The sequence below is a fragment of the Echinops telfairi genome, unplaced genomic scaffold (genome assembly GCF_000313985.2).
Source record: "Echinops telfairi isolate 266 unplaced genomic scaffold, ASM31398v2 ScPeMD7_6;HRSCAF=24_1, whole genome shotgun sequence".
Classification (NCBI taxonomy): Eukaryota; Metazoa; Chordata; class Mammalia; order Afrosoricida; family Tenrecidae; genus Echinops; species Echinops telfairi.
In genome coordinates, this window is record NW_022103903.1 from 7,813,547 (window position 1) to 7,815,792 (window position 2,246).

The following is a 2,246-nucleotide window of genomic DNA, read 5'->3' on the forward strand; positions in this document are numbered from 1 at the left end:
ATCATGCACATGCCTGAGCCCATTGTTGCAACACCGCTGTCCGTCTATCAGAACTCTTTGGAGTTTTGAAAAATGATGATTTTACAACCGAGCCTGGAGTGGTTGATTAGGCAGACAAGGGAATGTCATCTGACCTTGATTGATTATTTTGTCTTCTTAGTTTATGAAAGAACTCTACATTTTATTTTGCTCTGATCTATGGAACACCTCCATGTGTTTCTCGCACCTCATGTTTAAGGGTTATGCATTTATCTAACTATCTCCTCTAGTGGAATATAGACCTCTGAAGAACAGCATCAAAATCTTTATCTTCATTTGATTTCAAGTGCTTAATAATGGAATGCCTGGAGCAGGCTTTTTTTTTTTTAACTTTTCCATTCACTGATTAGTTCTCTTCCAATACGTTTAATCTTGACACTATTCTTTAATTAGATCCAAATAATATGAAAGTATTTACATTATAATTGCCAAAATGCCAATAGGGTACTTTGAATAGAACAAATATTTGCTGTGGATTTTCATTTTTATTTAATGTGGAGTAATAGGGCCAATGGAAATAAGAAACACAAACAAGTCTGAATAAAGTTGTACTTCACAAAAACACAGCCTCACAGACTCATTACTTTCAACCAGAGTTGTCAGTTCAAATATGCCCTCTAAGCATTTGTGTCTCAAAGCTTTGAATCGTCCTGTTTTCTCTGGACATCAGAGCCCTTTCTCTTTATTTCTATGTACCGTATATACTTGTGTATAAGCTGAGTTTTGTCAGCACATTGTTTATGCAGTTTTGTGGTAAAATCAGGTGCCTCAACTGAGGGGGTCGTGATGGGCAGCAAGATGGCGTCCGCCAGCAGGGTCGTTCAGGTAGTCAAGCCACATACACCACTAATAAGATTCCCTGATAGAACTGACAACCCTAAACTCAATGTACCGGAAGCTTTGAGATCATCAGGCATACCACCGCCCTCTTCTGTAATGTCACAGCACTCTATGGGAAGTAAAGCACCAGATTCGTTGATGCAGCAGGGCCCACCAGACACTGCAGAAATAATCAAAACATTACCTCAGAAATACAGACGGAAACCCGTGTCTCAAGAAGAAATCGAGTTTATCCAACGTGGAGGTCCAGAATAATCACTGGCCGTGTGGCTGCTGTTTGTCCTCAGACAAAAGAATTATCTTTACAATAAAGGACTTCCAAAATGAGAAATGGTACATTAAGCAACTTTAATGAAGTGTATCCTGTAAAAAAAAAAAAAAGAAAATTTAGACGGACAGTTATATATTCTAACTTATGGATCTGGGTCAGCTTCTCCACAAGCTCACCAAATTGTTTATATACTTTATACGTATTATGCATTTTTAAAGGTTAGCCTATCAATTTACTCTTGATTAACAAGAATTACCGGTGTTGAACTATTAAAAGCACACAATGTCCAGTAAACTTTTTCAGAGCTTTCTTATAATTTCCCTTTTCTTTGGGTTTCAGTTTAGAAAGGAAAGAATTTACCAAGCAGAATTGCTGCTGTCGAAAAGGAATTTTTCTGAAAATAGATAAAAATACTGGAATTATGACTCGATTAATGTTTTGAATTCTCTTGACATTTTTTGTTCACAAGTTTACTGACTCTATCTAGCTGGCTGAGTAAGTTCATCCTCCTCTAACGGGTCAGCACCGAGCCAGGGTGACAGCAGGTGACTCTGTGGCATTGAAATGGGAGGTCAACACAAATGTATTATTTGTAGCATACTCAGAAAAATGTCAGAGAGTTTAAACTGGAAAATAAAGTGAATATAGAATAGGAATAAATGTGTGATTATAAGTTGTAATTTATTATATTTTGAGGACTATTAAAAAATCTTGTCCGTAGATTGTTTTCTTTTTGATGTGATCATGTATGCAAATCCTAAACCTAGAAACTTTCTCAAACTTTTATAAGTCTCATAACATCAACGTAAATATTTAATTTTAGATCATTTATGAAAATTCAGTAAGGTCTTCTGTGCCAAGGGTATGTATTGTTGCAAAAGCAAACCTCACAAAACTAAATAAATTCTCTTGCATACCAAAAAAAAAAAAAATCAGGTGCCTCAGCTGATATTCGGGTTGGCATATACTCTAGTATATCAGGTACTACACATTCTTTAACACGAGTTCCCCAAATGTTCCTCCAGATAATGTGGGTTAAACGCTATGCCAAATAATCCTTCTGTTCAACAGGAGTAACTGGCTTTTCCAGAGACAT

General features: G+C 36.4%; 1 protein-coding gene across 1 annotated transcript; it reads left to right on the forward strand.

Moving 5' to 3' along the window:
* The first annotated feature begins 817 nt into the window (after positions 1-817).
* LOC101658350 (28S ribosomal protein S36, mitochondrial-like) lies at positions 818-1,872 on the forward strand. The gene has a single exon (XM_045286263.1). It carries the CDS (start codon positions 826-828, stop codon positions 1,132-1,134), a length of 309 nt encoding a protein of 102 aa, XP_045142198.1. The 5' UTR covers positions 818-825; the 3' UTR covers positions 1,135-1,872.
* Positions 1,873-2,246: the final 374 nt, after the last annotated feature.